The 18,437-nt window shown below is 44.0% G+C and overlaps 1 protein-coding gene across 20 annotated transcripts in view; it reads right to left on the bottom strand.

Moving 5' to 3' along the window:
* Positions 1 to 18,437, bottom strand: part of MAK (male germ cell associated kinase) — a 44,714-nt gene that overhangs the window by 2,987 nt on the left and 23,290 nt on the right. For 14 of the 20 annotated variants that reach the window (XR_014063336.1, XR_014063334.1, XR_014063337.1 and 11 more), the window contains 6 exons: positions 17,319 to 17,486; positions 13,207 to 13,518; positions 9,637 to 9,809; positions 8,081 to 8,229; positions 4,166 to 4,297; positions 1,217 to 1,336 (listed from right to left, as the gene is read on the bottom strand). Coding sequence is in view for 16 of the 20 variants with exons in the window: in XM_081523846.1 (XP_081379972.1) it covers positions 1,217 to 1,336; positions 4,166 to 4,297; positions 8,081 to 8,229; positions 9,637 to 9,809; positions 13,207 to 13,518; positions 17,319 to 17,486 (1,054 nt within the window). In the remaining 4 variants the exon portion in view is untranslated. Of the gene's footprint in view, positions 1 to 1,216; positions 1,337 to 4,165; positions 4,298 to 6,365; positions 6,544 to 8,080; positions 8,230 to 9,636; positions 9,810 to 11,514; positions 12,579 to 13,206; positions 13,519 to 17,318; positions 17,487 to 18,437 lie in introns of those variants that run through there. The other 6 variants (XM_081523851.1, XM_081523847.1, XM_081523850.1 and 3 more) reach the window with 3 other exon arrangements.

Here is an 18,437-nt window from a genome sequence, read left to right as displayed (position 1 = left end):
AATAATTAATATATAAAGGCCTCCAATCTCTTATAAAAATATATTCAAAAATACTTTTACTTTCTCAGGTACTCCTGAATAATTTTGAGACATTACGATTTTCTGTCTTCATATTAAAAAGTGCCAGCAAGCTGTGGCTAATGACTTGTGATAAGGCTGGCTTAAAATATTTGAGGCTTTATAAAAAGTATTGCTGTATAAAATGTTTATATATTTTGTTTCAGCAGAGAGATCCTGAAGCAGTTCTTTTCACAGATAAGGTAACTGAGTACTGCTGAAGCACTTCTACTGTGGTAAAGACATAAAATGCAAAAGTCCAGTGGTGTTTACAATTTTAACTCCACGAGTGTGAACTTTAAAGACTGGTGACTCTAACCAGGAGTTCTAATATAAGGTCCTGGCTGGGAGAAGACTTTTGAAGTCAACTTTTAAATTAAACTGTAACTTGGTACCTTATCAAACTTGAAGTTATCTGCCTCAGTGTTTATTTTAGGTGCTTTAATCACGCAGGGTATCTATTTTAGATTGAAATAATTTAGACAACATTCATGGTCAAATCTTGCAACCCAGGTTTCAAGAGCATCCCCCTGAGTGTGTCTGTCACCCGCCATCCCACTGCAGAGCAGTGACCTAACGGGTCCTCACGTCGGAGGGTGCGGAAGCAGACTTCACCCCCTACTGTACTGCAAGGCAAGTGCCGGTGAGAGTTGTGCGGTTTAGTTCTAAAGTCCTAAGATGGGCCCGCAGAAGAGCCGCCCGTTAACGGGCGCACGGCCGAGCCTCAGCATCTATCATGGTTTTCTCAGTGCGGGTACCGCGCAGGGAGCTCTCAGAGATTCATCCGCTCATGCCTCATCGTGCAGCGCAGCACTTTCTCTGGACTCAGACGAACAGGGTCAGTCCCGGCTCCGCCGTTTAGGAGCTGAGTGACCCTCTGAGCTCCTCACAATGTCAGTTTCCTCATCTGTAAAAGGTCAGCCTGATGGGGTTGTTGGGACAATTCAGTGGCAACGTCCGTGTGTAAGTGGCTCCTGTCATTAGACTCATCAAACCACATCTTTGGAAGGAAAATGGGACATTTTGCCAAAAACAATTAGAACTGTAGTTAATAGATGAGACTAACTTAAAGGTCTTCACTCAGGAAAAGTGACTACAGTCTTTGGACGCTCCGTTCTCATCAGAATTCTCAAAAACTGTTACCTGAAGTTGTTCTTACCTGAAGCTGCCGCACTGAGTGGTGCTAAGTGTATCCTCTGGCCAGCTGACCCCACTTCTTTTTTGAGAAAGGAAGGGATATATCCTGACTGATTGTAAGGAGCATAACTTCCAAGATTTCCTAGTGACATATCATAAAGTTTCAGAGTCAAAAGGTTAATACTTTTAAAGCACTGGAGAGTAACTTTGATTACAACCACTACTAACGCTAAATTCTACTTGGAGGGCATCTTCTATATTTCATGCAAGGAACTATGAGCTTACAGGCACACACTCCCATTCAGTCCGCATAACCACCCCCTTAGACGCATGTTATCCACGCCTGACCTGGCTAAGTTCTCACAGTAAGTGACCAAGATCGAACGTGAACCCAAAAGGTCACCCTGAACGCCCCCGGGTTTGTGTGACTCCAGTTCGTGACCTGAGATTGGGTTTCTTTCTGGGAAGCCCCCATCCCTCTGGGCGCTTCATCATCTTGTAGAATCACCCTGACGAGTGCACCTGTTCTCATAGGGGTGGTTGTACGGACTGAGCGAGGTGGATCCGAAGCATTTAGCACAGGATCTGCTGTCCAACACATGTCAGCTGTCATCACCCTCCATCGCTATCAGTGAAAATACTCTTTCAGTTATTTTGAGCAGATTTGCTTGATTTCTATAAATTGTCATAATTTAAGAAGACAAGCGTAGAGCTTTTTTTGAGAGCAAATTACTCTTAGAATCCCAACGACTGAAGAAAGAGGCCGCTTGCGGTGTGGACGCTCCCATCTCTCCTAGTCCTGATCTGACCCCTAGAAGCAGGTGCCCTTGGCCTTCACAGAGGCCTCTTATGACAAGGTTTGGGATAGATGTTGAGAGGAACATTGGATAGGAGATTCGAAGAACACACTGGACTCATCTACCATCCCCAGAAATTACCTTGTGGGTCCTCTAATTTTTCAGGGAAACTTTCATGGCATGATAGCTTTTCAATGGGTTTGATTATGCTTTCTTCTAAAGAGAAGGCAGACAGAAAGAAAGAATAAATGAGAAGGAGACTGTTACAGGAAAAGCAGAGGAAGAAATGGATTCCATGATTAGAGATAAGATCCAGAAAGAAACCTTAAATGAGAGAATATGTTTTCTGTGCAGTCACCACTTTCATTTGCTGAGGATCATCTATTCCCCTGAGGCTCAAAGCTGTGGGGTTGTTGTTTGACTGTATTCAACCAGTTGGTCCAGCGAATACTATTTTTAAGTGAGAAAGAAGCAAATCACAGTGCTGCAGTGTGGGACATCTCAGCGCTGTTAGATGGATTAAGTTGAGTCTTCAAAGCATGGAGAAAGCTTGTGAGGTATCCAGTGTGTGTGATGTCACTCAGAACTCCTCAGCTGCTACACGGTGACCCTCACCCTCTTGATCAAATACCACCTACATTTCCTTTTTAAAAAAGAACTCTACCTGTTCACACACTTTCAGCTGCTATCTAAAATGTTTCATCATAAGTCTTAGCAATGCCAAAGGATGTAACTTCTGGCATAGTGTGATTATAGACATTTAAAAATAAACTATTACATCTCTCTTAAATACAACCAATGGAATCTAAATACCATAGTGATTTTACCCTCACCAATACTGACAAGAAATACATGACCACAGTCCTTTGTGATAGGTAGAAATTTCACATGAATCTCTTTTCTCTCTAAAATTTTACTTTTATCCACATGTCAACTCATTTTATCCAAACATAATATTAGATTTAAAAGTCTTTAACCAGTCAAAAATATGTATAGATTAAAACCTTTAAAAAAGGGTCTCGTAACCAACCATAAGTATATTAAAATACTTTTTTTCTGTATTAGTTACAATGATTCATTGTATATAATTAATCAAAAAGGTGAATATTATAAAACTTGATTATTAAAAATGAAAGGTTGGATTTTTTTTGAACTTCATCTCTTAATGAGAAAGATAGAACCTTTTACAAATGGTTCACGTATCCATAAATAAATGTAGCACACTCAGTTGTGTCCGACTCTTTGAGACCCATGGACTGTAGCCCACCAGGCTCCTCTGGCCATGGGATTTCCCAGGCGAGAATACTGGAGCGGGTTGCTGTGCCCTCCTCCAGGGGATCTTCCCAACCCAGGGATTGACTCCTCATCTTCTGCATTGCAGATGAATTCTTTACCACTGAGCCACCAGGGAAGCCCAAATAAATATTACTTATTGCTAAAATCAGACAGAATTCAGCTTCAATTTTTTTTTTTAAGATGGTAAGCAATGAGAAATCTCTAGAAATCTCATAAACACATAGTAGGAAATGAAAGCTGTTTGGTTACAGCTTTATTACTGTAGTCGTTGAACTCTGTTAAGAGTTACAGACCAAATATCACACAGTGATCTCATAAAAAATGATCTAAAATTTTTTAAAATTTTATGTTGGAGTACAATGGAACTAATACAATATTGTATTAGTTTTAAGAATGATTTTTAATTATCATTCAGCTGTAACTCAGGTTCTCCTTCAATTTTTTTTACAAGTTAAGAACTGGAAGCCACTCGACTTAAAAAGAGTTTGTCCCCCAATCATCAGAGTGACTCACTTTCTCAACACTGACACCAAGACATCAAATTGGCCCTTTGACTGGCGCCCCAGATATTTTCACACTTCGGTGGTGGATGTGAGAGGGGAACACACTGTAGTGAGTGGTGACAAGTCTTTTCTTTTGTAGAAGAGCAGGAAAGAGACCCCTGCTCAGCCAGATCCATTTTAGGAAAGAACCCAAAACGAAGTTAAGGTTTAGCAAGTGATTTCCTGAAAACCCTCCATGCCGAGTACCAGCTGGAAACCCTCTTGTGCCTCCAAAGCCATCTTGGTTGGAAGAAGGCAGCCACAGTATATTTAAAAGTACAAATCTGCAGAAGGAAAACAACGTGACTTCATACTTTGGATGCAATCTTGCTTTACCTGCGTGATTCCTTCTGAAAGCAAGTTCTGCCCCCAGGGGTCCCAGTGACTTAGGAAACAACTGGTTGTTCCAGACATGCGTGTTCATATCCTTTCCACTGGCGATCAGGGACACGTGCTTGGGATTTACACCTAGAAGGACAAAACGGTCATTTCAGAGGTTAGAGTGTGGCCGTAGACTTCAAGGAAAAATATACATGCAACCTAAGACTAAAGTAACTTGGGGGAATGGAAATAAATTTTGGCTGTAGGATAGCAAATACTGGAGTCAGGGTGCTCCGTGGACCCTGACTCCTTCCTAACCCTCAACACAATAACCTGGAATCCTCACTGTGTCTTTTAGAAATGTAAGTTTTTTTTTTTTTTAATGCAAATAATAACGAACATTGGACATTTCCTGCTAAATGTTTTGTAAAAACTGAGATGGCACAAAAATGCCTTCTTCCAAAAGACGTTTCCATGTCACTCCACTCATTTTGAGTGTGCGCTCTGTGCCAGAGCCTTCTTGGTTGGTTTCAAGCTGGGAAAACGTGCTGGATTCAGCTGGAAAAACAGACATGTGGCCAAGAACCCAGGGGAACTGAGAAGTTGGGAAGTACATGTAAAGATTCATTTGGGAAGCTTATTTTCATGTCAGATATAGTAAAATCTCAACAGTTTATTTATGATTTTCCAAAATCTGGGAAAGGTGGAATCAGCCTTTGTTATCCAGTGGTCAAAGGGTGTTGGCTTAACATGTTTTAAAGAGAGTTGAATACTTCCTGAACTTGCTGTCTCTTCCCTGATAATTAAATTGGATTCAGTTTAGGAGGCACCAGGGACATCACACTGTCTAAGCCTCTGGGTCATACATGTAGGGTTCTCTACCATTAGTGTAGTGAGTCAGAAACTGTCCCCAGGAGATACAGGGAAACTGAGCTCCTTGGCAAGGTTTCACGTTCATGAGACATATAACATCCCTTGTGTTAAAGCCAGAAACACGCCTGGTTGTTCTGACTTGAGCCTCAAGGTTACTTATCATCAGTTCTCTAAGGAAACATGCCATCAGGTAAATCATTTCCCTTTATTATAGGATGTAGCTCCTTATGGATTTTGGTTTCTAATAAAATACCTACAAATAGAACTACAATAAGCAGTTACCCAACAATAAAGAAGATGCACCAAGTAGCAATTACTCAGGTTAAAAACATCTTTAAATATTTACCCATAAAGAAGGTATAAGGTCAGGGGGGAAAACTACAAATCTCTCTAGGTGAACATTTTTTAATAGTTCAACAAAGAATGGGCCCTGAATAGTTAAGTTATTTTAATACAATTAGCCTTACGATACTCCGAGTTCTTAAAAGTACGTACATTCTACACTATTGAAGATAACTGCTTCAACCCTTTGTCTTTTTAAAGATTTCAGTTTTCTTGGAAATAGACAAAATGTAGAATTTTAAAACGTATTAGTTCACAGACTTTTCTAGACCATCTTCTTAAACTAAACACTCTTAAACAGAAGCAGAAATTATTCTACTATCATCCCTCCCCTCAAAGGAAATTAAAAAGTCAGTTAGCAGATATTTACTGAGCATCTACCACGTGCCAGGCAGTGTGTGTGGCACTGGAGAAAAAGTGGTGAACAGACCAGTCTCTGCCCTTATGGCTCTTAACAATCTACTCTGATAAAAAGGGAGACATCAACAGCTGTAGAGAAGCAAGTCATTAGCAGTGTGGGGATTAGAAGAATCGGGTGCTGAGGGAGCAAAAAATAGAAGCAACTAAGCCAGTCTTTCTTTTAAAAGGTACTTTAAAGCTGAAATGTGAATCATGCTGGGGACTTGGTAGTGGGTAGGGAGGTGTGTTTCTGGAAGGGAAAGACCTTGGAGCCAATCCCAAGGATGGAGGTGGGGTGGGGGAACGAGACATGGTCTGAGTCGGGCTGGAGGGGGGGCAGGCGGCAGATCCCAGGAGAATTCGTGTCTTGCTAAGAAATTGAAAATACAGTTGGGAGGGGCACACACAGAAATGACACAGGATGCTGGATTCACCAGGTGGAAGGAAGGACCATATGTGATAATGAGACTCGAGAAAGATCCACCAGAGCCAGGTTTCAAAAGTGCCGGAACCGGGAGTGAGACCAGAGGGCTTCGCGGAGATGGTTAGCATGTCCTCCATACACTCTATTTGCAACAACTACCTTGTGATCATTAAGTACCTAAGGCTTACAGGGTGAGCTGATGACTGCAGTCCCACTGTAAGTAACAAAACAACCTGAGTCGCGCTCCAGTACACAGCCGGTCAGCAGCAGGTCAGGGACTATGACTCTTGCATCTCTCCCTCTGAAGGCCAGTGTCACAGATCTGCCAGTCCTTGTAGTATAATGTCATGCTGCCCTGAAATAATGGCACATTTTGGGAGCTACTATGATCCTGAAGGTTGATGCTTAATAAGATCTTAATACTTGGCTTTACAGAAAAAAAAAAAAAAAGGCAGGGGCCCAAAGGCAGTATTCTCTGTTATTCCTGAAGATATTCAAGGAGTAACTATGGATCATAAATAAATGTCAAAGATCACTTCTTTGTGTATCTCTTCTCTGCTGGCTCATGATAGGTGCTCAGTAAATGTTTGTCCAAGTGACTGGGCTGAGCTCAATTCTAGTTTCAATTCTCACCCAGCTCTAGAGGGGCCGTCTTTGAGACAGAATATGTCAGAACAGGGTACAGTAAGGCTCAGGTTTAGATTGCAAACAATTCATTCTAATTTTGAGTGTTTCTTAGGCTTCAATTTACAGCCATGCTTCTGACCTAGAGTAAGCAGAATTGGTTAGATCTTTCTGGTTAAAAAGGAAACAAATAGACGGGTCTCATATACCCTGAAATAACTTGAAAACTACATTAGGAAACAAGCAGAACTAGGAAAAGGGTGTTTGGGATCCATTTATCCTCTGCCCTGGTGGCTCAGACGCTAAAGAATCTGCCTGCAGTGCAGGAGACCCGGGTTTGATCCCTGGTTCGGGAAGATCCCCTGGAGAAGGAAGTGGCAACCCACTCCAGTATTCTTGCCTGGAGAATCCCATGCACAGATGAGCCTTGCAGGCTACAGTCCATGGGGTTGCAAAGAGTCAGACACGACTGAGCCACTAACACTATCCTCTACCGAAAATTTTACAATCGCTTTTCCCACCACCAGAGGGCGCACTTCTATAGGTAACATAAGTGATTTTATTTCAGGGAGGTGGATTCAGTTTAAAAAAAAAACAACCAAAAACAGGGGAAAATGTCCCTCAGGAATCTGTGTTCTGAAAACTTTATTACACTCCTGCTCTTGCAGTCAGGCAGAACCTCCTCATGGTTTCAACACCAAAACTGACACACTGGTGCCTTTGCCCCTCTCCAAAGGGCACCCTCTCTTATGGTCGTAATTCCCACTCTCGCTGTCGTCCTAAGGACTTCAGCCCCAGAACAAGTCACCGCCCTCTCTACCCAGATATGGGCAGCGGTCCTGCGACCAGCCCCCCGACCCCTTTTGAGCCCCTAAGCGTGGTCCACCTAGCAGCTAGATGATCTTTTTGAAGCATACATGAGATTATGTAGGGAACAGTATATCAATTCTATCTCTTAAAAAAAACAACTTGTAATGGGAGTGCAGAATTGTCTGAGTAAAGTTTCGCATTTACTGAAGGTATAGCTTTGGTGGGGAGGGTGGTGTTTTCTGAAGCACTCTAGTCATCTTGATTTGCAGCTCCCAGGCGTTTCTTGAGCCCATTTCACACAAGCAGAAAGTCCGGAGCAGTGCCTGGTGACAGGCTGGGCCAGCGGAGGGCTGCGAGGGCGGGTCACGGGCGCCCTTTCCTCAAAGACTCAGAGACGCTGGAGCATGACCTGCTAACGTGCTTTCGTCACCAGAAAACATTTTGTTGTCTCTACTTACCTGGAAGGTATCTTGATTGTTTCAAATAGTACTGTTTGGCCGTGGAAGCAGTTGACAGTTCCGAATCCGATTTCAGGGTAACAGCAGCAGGTAAGTTCTTGTTTTCCCTCGATGAGTGGCTGGAGCCCGTGGGCACCGACTCTGGAAGCCTCGAAAGTCAACAGGAAGGGATGTCACCAGGTGAAGAACAGCAAGGTGACGCCGCTAGGCGCTCCCCCACCCTCCGCCCGCCTTTTCAGACCCGTCAGTGGTTTCCATCAGCGTCCTTTGGCTGATAAGGCCCCCCTGAGTGTCAATTCAGGCTGAGCGGAGACCCGGCAGTGCACAGAAATCGTTCCAATAGCGGACAGCATGCAGCACAAAGATTTTAGAACTAAGCAACAATTGCCCTGCATACAGTGTGTTTCCGTTTTTGTTTTTTTTGTCTACACCTGCGGCAGCTGTGGGTTCAGGATGTGACAAGATGTTGTGTTGAAAGGGGAGAGACTCACAGCCATGTCCACCCGTCTACTCCGGCGGTGCGGCCCCACAAGGGGTGTTGGGACACGCTTTGGGCTGAGCTAAGGAGGGCTGCAGTGGGAAGAAGGGCCAGGAGAGATCCCAGACAAAAACTTCCGGTGAGCCTAATGCCCTGCAGGGAAACAGTGCCTTTGCAAAGACGTGCCGGGTCCCAGGAGGAGGGACCCACGCTGCCTCCTGCGCCGCCTCCCCAGCCCCGGTATGGGGCCGGAACGCAGGCCTCTGGTGTGCTGGCCTGGCTCTGTCTAGCGCGGAGGCCATTTCTCCGAGCAGCAGCCGTCGCTGCCAGAGGCGGCGGCTGTGGTTTTTTCTTTTATTTGCTGCCTGTTGCTCTGCGTGTGGCCCTTCACCACAGCCTTCTCCCCCCTCCTCCGCTGAGGCCTGGCCACACTGGCTGCTCTTGTCACCTGTCTGACCCCAGGCCTCCGTGCTCACCCTCGGGAGATCCCTACTCACCCACTCGACCCCCTGACAGATGGACACTCATGTGACTGGCCCTGTCTGAACCTCTGGCCGCAGCTTTGGGGTGGCCCTGGACACAGGGAGACCCTTGATGAGAAACAGCCCTACTGGAGGTTCAAGAGGGAGGGAACACATGTATTCATGTTGATGTAGGGCAGAAACCATCACGATATTGTACAGTAATTTTCTTCCAATTAAACATTAAAAAAGAGACTGCTAGAGATATCAAGCTTTCAGGAAAAGTCCGGAAAACAAGCAAAAATGTTCAGAGCAGCAAGCAAATGATCCACTCTGAACACCACCGGCAGAGGAAACTGTGACCTTTGTAGACTGTGCTTTGCTTTTTGCAAAGAGGCGTGTGGGCTTCAAAAGGGAGTAATGGTGATCGTAATTCAACGGGGGCACACTCAACACTGAACGTGAACCCCTCACCCCATACCCTCAGCCAGTGTTCCTATGCGGAGTCAGGTACTTCTAACCTTTTACCATCTACATTCATTTACGCTTAATAAGTAGAATCAAGTTGACGTGGGCTGAAAATATACTTTCCCGAGAAAACGTGAGACCTTCCTTACCGAAACGGAGACTCCTTTCTCTTCGTTTCCTTGGACAAGCCCATGCTTGGCTTCTTGGAATGGGAGGCTCCGAAGTCACTGTCCTCCAGGTCTGCCCAGCCGTCTCCAGCCTTGAACACGGCCTGGCCCCAGCGCCTCCGGGCGCCTTTGTGGCCCAGGGCGCCGCCCGGCTTCTGTGGTGGGAAACCAGCATCGCCGTCTTTAATCGGGGGCCGAGGGCCCTACTGTGTGCAGGCTGTCACATGTGGTGCTGCCTGTCCCCTCCTCAAGGGGCTTTCCACCGAGTTAAGGAGATACACATGGACACAGTATTTTGAGATGCTGACAAAGACAGCACAGGTTAGAAGTACAACAGGATGTTGAGAGGGATCTCTGTGAACCTGGGTTGGGGGAGGCCTGAGTACTGAGGATCAGGGCTGAGTCTTCGTTGATGTATAATCTAGAAAACTGCCCTGGGTGGCTTTTTGGGCAAATGACCTAACTTTTCAAAGCCTTAGTTTCCTTCCCTTTAAATGGCGGGGTGGGGAGGGAAGGCGGGATACAATGTTCACATCTAACTTAAGTGTTTTTGGATTTGATACTGAACTACATCGAAAGTTTTTAGCAGGGGACCTTGCACTTATGGGCTTCCCTGGTGGCTCAGCTGGTTAAGAATCTGCCTGCCATGCGGGAGACCTGGGTTCGATCCCTGGGGTGGGAAGGTCCCCTGGAGAAGGGAAAGGCTACCCACTCTAGCATTCTGGCCTGGAGAATTCCATGGACTGTATAGTCCATGGGGTCACAAAGAGTTGGACACGACTGAGTGACTTTCACTTTCTTGCCCGTAAGTGTGACTATGTTAGGTATGCTGGGTATTGTTGTTATTGTTATTCTACAGTTTGGAAGAGGAAATGGATAAAGTATGTCTTTTTAATAGAGAAGTGCCGGTGGATGTTCTGGGGAGAAAAGGTAGATGGAGTTGACTGGAGTGGATGTTCTGTGCTGGTTGGAGGACAAGGTTGTAAAGACAGATGGGTGCTCTATGATGAAGGGCCTTCCATGAATCCCTAAGACGTGGCAACTGTCCTATGGGCCGTGGAGAACGCTGGATGTTTTTGAGCTAAAAAAGTGATGTGATAAAGGCAGCGTTTGGGAAAGGTCAGGCTCCTCAGAGAGGAGGCCTTTGCAGTCAGAGCAGCATGCAGTGACAAGGACAGCAGATTCGTCGTGGTTGGAATGCTCAAGAAAGCACACGCTTCTGTTAACAAGGAATAAAAGGTCTGGACTTGGTGTCTCTCTGAACAGAGGTCAATGTGAGTGTGACAGACACTGCTGGTTGCCCCCTCAGTAGCCACCCTCCTCTGTCTCCTTCCTAGGATTCTCTTCTGGTAGCAGTATGCCCATGTAAAATATCTAAAAAAAAGGCCAGCCCCCCTCGCAGCTCTGTGGAACCAGGGGACACGGAAAAGCCAGTGAGATGAAGCGCACGTCTGTTGGGAGGGGCTTAGAGGAGGACCAGCGTTAGGCTCTGCCCGTGGCACGCGCTGTGTCTTTCACTTTTCCCCCTTGGGGACGGCAGATGCAACCCCGGGAGCAGCAGCCGTCTGTGGGACTGAGAGCCTCCCGCTGAGCGTGGTGGTGGGGACAGGGAGACAGGGCAGTCTGGTGCCTTTCTAAGCGGCACCAGCCCTGGCTGGCCCACCACCCGCCTTCTTGCTATCAGAGAAAAACACCCCTCCTGATTTAAGCCACAGGGGTCAGGTTCTGTCTTAAGTCACCGAGTGTGATCCTACAGGCCACAGAGAAGGAAAGGCAGGCATGACTTCACAGTGTGAGCCCGGCTGTCTCAGAGGGGTGGCTCCGTTAACAGAAATAAGGAATGAGGAAGAAGACCTAGGCTGGGGCAGACAATGAGACGGTTTTATTCAGATTAACGTGGGTGTTCTGGGATTCACGTAAACTGAGAAATCCACAGGGTGACTGAAAATTGGGAATTTGGAAGCAAGGTCAGCAAATTCAGCTGCATTTGAAGCAAGAAGATGCTTAAAGAGTGGATATGCCATTGCTTGAAGCTGGTGGTGCCATAGTGATGGGTGATGAACAAAAAGTTTGAGAGAGAATGAGCTCCAGACTAAGGAGCGTAAGGAGATCCACAGCCTCAGACGGGCAGAGTTAATCAAAGTTATCCTTGTCTGGGCCTGAGACTCTTATTTCAGTTGAACTCTTATGTTAGGAGCTGCTGAACAACGCCAGTAACATCTAGTCGTCTTATGTCTGAGAAGATTGGAAAAGGGAAAGTGTTAATAACTTTTATAAAGTAGCAGGTGGACTTTTACGAACTCTACATCAGTAAGTTTGGTACCAGCTGAGGGCAAAGACTCTAACGGCAGTTACTAAAGAGAGAGTGTGCTGGGGAAGAAAGGTGGTAAATCGTACAGGTCACTTTGGGAATGCACACGGGGGCCTGAACAGTGCAAGGCGCTGAGTAGCTATGAACGTTAACTTCCTTTCTTTCCCTCCCACTACCCGTCACCATTTTATGTGCCTTGCAAGGAAAAAAAAAAAAAAAGATAACCCTTGATGGCATGAGTGAACACAGCGTTCCGGAACTTTGGTGGTGATTCACACAGTTTTCTATTTCCTACCTGCTATCTGCCGCTAGCTCTGGGGAAGGGGAATGCAGGACAGGGAGGGGACTCAGGGGGGGATCAGCCATCAGTGAGTGACGTCCCAGCGGAGCCTGAGAGGGAGCTGGGGGTATGTTTCTCCTGGAGAAAGCAGCAGGTAAGGTAAGGGTGACTTTCCAGTATCTGAAGGCTGCGTTTCTGGAAGAGTGATTCACTTTTATTAAAAGCTACAGAAACCAAGGACTTCCCTGGTAGCCCAGTGGTTAAAAATCTGCCTTCAAATGCAGGGGCTGCAGGTTTGATCCTGGGTCTGGGAGCTAAGATTCCACATGCCTCCTGGCCGAAACAAGACCAAAACAGAAAACAGAAACAATATTGTAACACATTCAATAAAGACTTTAAAAAATGGCCCACATCAAAAAAAAAAAATTTTTTTTGAAACCAGATTTTAGTTCACTGTGAGGAAGAACTTTCTCGTAGTCAGAATTGTCCCAAAGGTAACGTGGACTCCTTAGGACTCTGGGGGTGGTTCAAAATCAGTGTGGACGTTTATTTATTTATTCATCCAACAGATATATGTTGAGAATTTACCATGTGCCAGACAGCTTCCCTGGTGGCTCAGATGGTAAAGCATCTGCCTGCAATGCAGGAGACTTGGGTTTGATCCCTGGGTCAAGAAAATCCCCTGGAGAAGGGGATGGCAACCCACTTCAGTGTTCTGGCCTGGAAAATCCCATGGACAGAGGAGCCTGGGGGGCTACCAACCATGGGGTAGCAAGGAGTCAGACACGACTGAGCGACTGACACTTTCACTTTCAGACACTGTTCTGGGTTCTGGGTCTGTACTGATAAATGAAACAGACAAGCATTTTTTATATCTTCCCTGACACTTAGAGAATGCCTAGAAAGGAAATCCTAGTGGATCCAAACCATCACATCTAAAGTGTCATACTGGGCTACTTACGGTGGCCATGGTTTTGACGATACTTGGAAAGAGGGTTGGCGGCCTTTTCTGTTGACTGTGCTGCTTGGGCGCTGGCTGGACACCCACGTTCTGTGGCGACAGGATGGACCGCAGTGGCTGGTGGCTGTCCTTCAGCTGGGGCGGTCCGGCAGGGTGGTCGTTTATGTCCGGCAGAGGCTGAGGTTCTGGATCCGCTGCAGATGGCTTTGGTTTGAGTGGTTGCACAAGCTTATTTAAAGGCTGTTTCGATTCCAAATGATGTGAGGAAGGGCCCAATACTTGACCAACTTGAAAATATGGGTGTTTCAATGCCTGTAGAAGCATGGAGATAACAAATGAAAAATGGTTTCTCTTAAATTTATTGCATATACACTATCGTCCGGCGTTGGGCTAAGCATGTATCACTTGCCTGGGTTAGTGTCAAAAATTTAGAGAGCATCCACTTTTCCCCTTATGTGATGATTTTAAAAAGATACCCAGGAAAAAATAATTTGAGAACTAAATTTCATTTAAAAACTGAAAAAGTACACGTTAGTAGGAAGAATGTAAGACTCACATTCAGTAATTTTCACATCCAGTCACAGCAAATGTTCATTTAAAGACTTTGTATGAAAACAAAATCTAGCTTGTAACATTGGCTGAATTTGAAAAAAATTCAAACCAAAATGGTAGATACTGATAATGGTTTAGACCCCATAAAGGCATTAAGAGAAATGAGTTAAGAAAGCCTTCTATGTAGTTTGTTTTAAATGACAAACTCTAACATCATATAAAATCCAGCGTTATTCTAACTATAACCCCACATCGACTAGCAATAAAAAAAATTCCAAGAAAGAAGAGATTACAAACACATACATGTTAAAGCCTATTTTAACAATATACCAGCAAAGAGAAGATACTTAGGGGACAGAATATAAAAATACTAGTTAAAAAAAGAAAGAAAAGAAAAAATAATACTAGTATAAAAATGGTCACTATTTAATTGGATCGGTCATCAAGTTGCTGCTATTACGTGGAGGTTGGGTGCGGGGACCTGATGACTGGGTGACACAGTCGAGCAGGGGTTCTCGACTGGGGAGACTTTGCCCCTTAGGAGATATTTTTTATTGTCACAACTCAGGGGAGGGGAAGTGCTCCTGGTGTCTAGTCATGCTACAGGAATGCCACTAAATATCCTACAATCCATAGGACAGCCCGCCCCCCAACTGTCCCCTCAACAAAGAATTATTGGGTCAAAAAGGTCAGGAATACCAAGGAGTACTTTGGCCACCTGATGCGAAGAGCCAACATCGGAAAAGACCCTGATGCTGGGGAAGATTGAAGGCGGGAGGAGATGGGGATGACAGAGGATGAGATGGTTGGATGGCATCACCGACTCCATGGACATGAGTTTGAGCAAGCTCTGGGAGTTGGTGATGGACAGGGGAGCCTGGAGTCACAAAGAGTCGGACATGACTGAGTGACTTAACAACACCATTGAGGTTGATGACAATTGGTTTGGAGGCTGTCTGAAGGTTTCTCTGCAGCTCAGCTGTGCATATAGATCTTTGTCAGTATTACATGTCTGGATGCGGAGGGAAGTTCCCAGTTCTACCGTTTTGTGTGTTGGTGTGTTGGTGGGGGGGCGGCTCCTTAAGATAACCAAGTCCCGTTCTCCTGCGCCTCCCGCCCTAAGCAAGGCCCCACCCGCCACGTGGGGCAGAGACTGCTGTCAGGTGGGTAAGGGCAGATTTTGAAGGAACAGAAGCAGCATCTATAACTTAACCTCTCCCTAACCATGTCTCCCTGCTTCCACTGAAAAGCCCAGCACTGAAATAGTGAGCAAGAAAGAGGTTAAGCACAGGGAGGTATATTTTGGCAGAAGTGGGGGGAAGCTTTATTCTGAGTTTTCCCCTTAGAAGCTTTGTTCTGTTCCCCTACCACACCCGATGCATGTGTTAATTATGGGGACACTGCTCGGTGGACCTCGACCACTGTAGACGATCTAAATACATCAGCACCTGACAGCCAGGAGGCAAATTCTGAACTAAGTAGTCCCATCAATTAGCATGTCAGTATTCCTCAGGCAATACTGTACATTTTGGAGCTAGAACATTTATAAGAGTGTGTTTTGAAATTTCAAGGCTTCATCTGTAACTTTTCCCCTTTAAGATACCAGCTACCATCCTTAAAGAAACAGGGGATCTTTCAAAAATTAACATTTTTTCCTGTTTGTTGAGGGAATACTGATTGCATAGAATAAGGAATGTATAGAAAGTTTTCAAGAAGAAATTAAAATTATCTCTAAAGCCAACACCAAAGAGAAAACTACTGCTCACATTTTGATGTTTTTCTTTTCAGTATTTCTTTTTAGTCTTTCATTTACATTATCTTTCATATACATACATATGGTGTGGCCAAAAAAGTAAGTAAATTGTATTTATTATAAAAAATAATTGTTAAGTGATAGTAATTACAATAGTGAAGGTACTGGCATAAGATACTTACAGTTGCAGAAGCTGTAAGTCTATATAAAGTAAATACACATATATTTATAAAAAAATAAAACAGAAAAGCCTATTACCACTCAAATATATATTAAACTATGAAATTCCTAATAGAAAATGACCCTATTAAAATATTTTATGACTATGCTTTTTGCCATTTACCTTACTTAATTAACATTATCTCACTTCCACCAATTAGTGACTACACAACAGTGCACAAATTATGCAATGTCTGAGTTCCTCAGTTTATTTATTTTTAAGCAGTGATAATTAAGTGTACCTAATAGAGTTTTTGTGAGGACTGTCAGAAATTTTACATAAAGCCCCTGCTCAACAAATATTAGTTATTGTCACTAATTAATAACAGTATTACTGTTAAGGGCATGAGCCCTAGGGTGGCTCAGATGGTAAAGAATCTGCCTGCAGTGCTGGAGACCCAGGTTCGATCCCTGGGTCGGGAAGTTCCCCTGGAGAAGGGAATGGCAACCCTCTCCAGTATTCTTGCCTGGAGGACCCCATGGACAGAGGAGTCTGGTGGGCTACAGTCCATGGGGTCACAAAGAGTCGGACATGACTTGAGTGACGAAGCATACATATGCCAGTACCTTCACTGTTGTAATTACCATCACTTAACAGATTATGATTTTCTTGTAATAAATACAATTAATTTTTTTGGCCATGCCGTGAGGCATGTGGGAATCTTAGTTCCCCAACCAGGGATGGAACCCGTACCCCTTCCAGGGGTGGAAGTGCAGAATCTTAACCACCTGACTGCAGGAAGCCCCTTTACAGATAAGTTTAATATTTGACAGGGCAAGCCATCTACCCCACCACCATCCCCCAGGTTACTTATTCTCGTTCAAGTCTGTCTTGGTGATTCTTTCCTATCTGTTCTTCCAGTTGATCCTTAGAAAATATTTTCCCAAATTAAATTTTTAAAAAGCCAAACCATTATTTGGTTTATTTCAACACTTAATGAATAGTTAAATAACAATAAGAACACCATAAAGCCCATAATGACTTTTTAATTTAAGTCGTTTGCAGATAAAACTGTACTCTTTAAGACCAGGAGACAAGATTCCTCTGTAGGTGCTGAAGGTATAAGTCACAAAGAAGCCAAGTGTGGTTATCAATCACATGCTGCCCTCTTGTGGGAGCCGGAGAGAGAGGAAGCTCCATTCCCGTGGAGGGACGACGGGGCTGTGTGGAGGGAACAGGAATCCTCTAAACCGCAGGAGAGCCGCGGAAATTCTACGAGGTTGTCTAACTGAAGAGATGCTCTTTTACCACCCATGACAAGTTGCTTCCTAATTAGCTTGTCCCATGCCTGGATTTTTATCATTAGAGATTGATTCCTTTCAGCCTCAACCTCCGTAGGGTTCCTCATTTGAACCACAAAACACAGAAAATCACCAGAGTGGCTATTTTTTGCAATTCTTCCAAGAATCTTACACGCCTAGAAGTTAATTCATTAGGTACACTGGGTGCCTTAAGTTTTAGGGCTTAATTCTCTTGGTAAAATTCTGGTCGAAAATAGACTTGTCTTTGCAGAGGAAGATAGCCCCGATATAGTAAAACCTCAAATTAAAAGAAGAAAAAAAGCTATGCCAAGGAGGTTTGCCTTACCTGGCTTGCTGTTGGTCGTTTCTTTGGGTCCCAGTTCAACATTTCGGTCATAAGCTGAATGGCTTCATTACTGGCATTGGGGATAAGAGTTTTTAGGTTTATAGGGACACACTGGGGAAAGCGGAAATTCATGGAGGATGCAAGCTGGTACCCTTCTGGCCAGTCACTCTGTTGGAGGAATATATAAGTGGGGGAGAGACAGCAGTAAGAAAATGTTTTTAGTGATCCGTTTAAAACATAGTAATAATATAAGAACCACTCGTGTATGATGTGTTGACTCATAAATAAATGTGAAAATGAAATATCCGATGGCATACCTAGTTCAGTGCTACAAACAGTACAGACGGAACACTGAATTAAGAGTTAGGGGAAAAAATGAGAAAGCACTTTTATAAATTTCAAAATGTTAATGATGATGGTTGATGATGGTACCCAGGTGAGTTTGAACAACTAAGGACAAGTGATTTACAAAGAGAATAACTATTACAAAGATCCTCATTATATATTACGCATTGCCTCCAACGTCAAAAACTGCACACAGCTGGGAGATGACAGTTTCATTAAAGTTTTAATAGCTGCATTAACTTGTCTAATGTTAACTATGAGGCACACATTCAAGCAAGGTGTAATTATACCTATTTAAACTTATTAAATAAGTATAACTCAGAAAGTGAACTCTAGCTGAGTGCAGATATTTAAGAAATTAAATATCTATGGCAGAGGTATATAAAAGTAAGCAAGAAAAGGTTAAGCGAATATAAAATCTAGGACACTTGGCATTAATAAGTTGATTCCAATGGACATTCACAGAACAAGGAGGAAAGATTCTGAGCGAGGATGTCTCCCTAGTCATCAGCTGGTCATCTGCTCAAAGTTAAATATATAGAACTCTAAATATAGCAAATCTTCCCTTATGTTCTTAAAGGGAGGCAAGCACCTTTTTTTTTTTTACAACATGATGGAATTCTAGCTTCTTGCAATCCTTACTCCATTCCAATTTTTTAAAAAAATGATTATAAGAAAATTAACTGTTAAAGCATAAGCCTATTTGAAAAATGCAGATACCAGCTAGCTAGCCAAAAGTTATAAATAATGAAAAGTTACAACAACTTAGGGATG

Source organism: Giraffa tippelskirchi, chromosome 8 (assembly GCF_054371585.1).
Source record: "Giraffa tippelskirchi isolate mGirTip1 chromosome 8, T2T-mGirTip1v1.2.pri, whole genome shotgun sequence".
In the NCBI taxonomy this organism is placed as follows: Eukaryota; Metazoa; Chordata; class Mammalia; order Artiodactyla; family Giraffidae; genus Giraffa; species Giraffa tippelskirchi.
The sequence above is the reverse complement of the archived record's forward strand: the minus strand, read 5'-3'. Positions and strand labels throughout refer to the sequence as shown.